The sequence below is a fragment of the Otolemur garnettii genome, unplaced genomic scaffold, assembly GCF_000181295.1.
Source record: "Otolemur garnettii isolate 467f Iridium unplaced genomic scaffold, OtoGar3 scaffold00176, whole genome shotgun sequence".
NCBI lineage: Eukaryota > Metazoa > Chordata > Mammalia > Primates > Galagidae > Otolemur > Otolemur garnettii.
In genome coordinates this window covers 3,233,982-3,236,218 of record NW_003852571.1, presented here as the reverse complement: position 1 = coordinate 3,236,218, position 2,237 = coordinate 3,233,982, and the positions used below count along the sequence as shown (strand labels likewise).

The 2,237-nt window shown below is 47.7% G+C and overlaps 1 protein-coding gene across 1 annotated transcript in view; it reads right to left on the bottom strand.

The window, feature by feature from the left end:
* The window catches only part of MPPE1 (metallophosphoesterase 1), a 22,023-nt gene that overhangs the window by 7,484 nt on the left and 12,302 nt on the right, over positions 1–2,237 (bottom strand). Inside the window, 1 exon segment of the mRNA XM_023519471.1 lies at positions 655–763. Coding sequence (XP_023375239.1) covers positions 655–763 — 109 coding nt within the window.

Sequence of the window (2,237 nt, the reverse complement as noted above, 5' to 3'; positions counted from 1 at the left end):
GGTTCAAACCCGCCAGCTTCAGTGTATGTGGCCAGCACACTCCCTACCCACTGAGCTACGGGCACCAAGCTATGATGCAACATTGTTAACTAAGCAGCAAGAAGAGCTCTTTTTAAAATTCATCCTTTCTCTTTGGCTTGTGACAAGGCTTACAATACCCCAACCACCCCAACACCTAAGCAGGGGTCTCAAGCCCCCCGAAGGCAGAGGAACCTCACAACTTGCCCACGGCTCCTTCTCAACCTCTCAGAAGAAGGAAAATCAGAGCAGAGTAGCAAGTATCCTCAGAGCCTAGTGAGGAAACAGCACAGTGAATCTGAATGTACATTTCAGCAAGTATTCTGTCATTTTGGAGACAAGTGAAATTGCATACATTTTGCCTGTTTTTCCCTTTCCCAAGGGGTTCACAGGGCAGTGCATTTCCACAAAATGATGTCTGGCTGAGCTATGTATTCTCTATATAGACAAATACAAGTTTAGCTGACATAAGTCAAGATTAGCATTACACACAAATCCTTAGAATCTTCAAGACAGAATATACATTTTTAATTTCAATACTAAGGAAAATTCCCCCTTGAGCCAACACTGGATTCTCTGGGATGCTTGTATTGGATTCTGAAAGCAGGATTAGGGTGCCCGATTGCAAGATCCTACCTTGGGAGAACTCCACTTGCCTTCATCAAAGATGTCCCCCAGAATGAAGACAACTTCTGGCTGCAGCAGCCACAGCGCAGTCTGGAAGGCTCTCTCCATCTGCCACTCCCTGAGGGCCACAGAAAAAACCAGGGCATTGGTCTCCTTTCTGCATAGAGGCTACTTCTCTCTTATGAACTACTGAGAAAGTGAACTCACCGGTCCCATTCTCTTCCTGCATTCCCACCCACTGCTTAAAAGGCCCTAAAACAGCCTAATGCAGCTGCCATGGTACCCCTTTGAGGAAATGACAGCCTCTGGGTTAAGTTTCTCTTCTTAAAAGGCTTCAACTTTCTTCCTTGCTTCAGAGTTGAGGAAAGACAGTGCAACACAGGCTAGCCCATATTAGCAGTGAATCCTGAGATTTCATGCATATAAGTAGTCACCCCAAAGGTACAAGGCTGGGACCTACAGTCCGACAGGCTCCCTCCACAGACAAGCAGTGTGGCCTTGGGAATGTCACTATTCCCCCATTCCCAGTCCCCTCATTAATAAGTGGTGATTTTAAAAAAAAGAGACACAGCAGCGCCCATAGCTCAGTGGGCAGGCTGCTGGCCACATACACCAAGGCTGGCGGGTTCAAACCCAGCCTGGGCTAGCTAAAACAATGGCAACAAAAAAATATCCAAGTGTTGTGGCGGACACCTGTAGTCCCAGCTACTTGGGAGGCTGAGGCAAGAGAATTGCTTGAACCCAAGAGTCTGAGGTTGCTGTGAGCTGTGATGTCACTGCACTCTACCCAGGGCAACAGCTTGAGAGTCTGTCTCAAAAAAAAAAAAAGAAAGAAACCCACTTGTCCAGGAGAACTGTAGAATAAGTAGTGTTTACAGAGAGTAGAGCAGGTGTCAGGGAGTGTAATGTGCCCTTAGCCTTCTTCCTCCTCCCTAAGCAGCCCCAGCCTGTGTCATTTTCATAAGGATCCCAAATCTTCCCTCCTTTTAATGGTCTTTTCCAGGCTTCCTCTGCTCTACAAAAGGGAACTGTATGTCCTGGGACATATAAATAGGGGAAGGTAACTTGCAGTCAGAGGAAGCTCGTCAGACCCCTAGTAAACCACTGCATGGTACAGGTCACTATTTAATGTTTTTCTAGATCTCTCTCAAAATACATTTCTTGGTTGTTCTTGATTTAATGTTATTCACCTTGGGAAAAAAGAATCTAGAAACAGCAGCAGTGAGGAAGCACAGAAGGCAAGGACTGTATAGGAATGAGGCTTCATTTGGAAAACTCAAGATGCTGCAGGTCACCCTGGCCTTCCTGAACTCACACTGCTTTAGTTTTAAAATCTTATGGCAGCCCCTCTCTCCTTTCTTCTTGCCTCCTTCACCCTTCCCCGGGAACAGTACGCATCTCACCCTCCCACCCAGCATCAGGCTCACCATGTCCAAAGCACTCTGAGGACAGTGCCCCTCACAAAAACACACATGGCTCGGCGCCTGTGGCTCAAGTGGCGCCAGCCACATACACCTAAGGTGGCGGGTTCGAATCCCCAGCCCGGGCCCGCCAAGCAACAATGACGGCTGCAACCAAAAAATGGCCGGGCA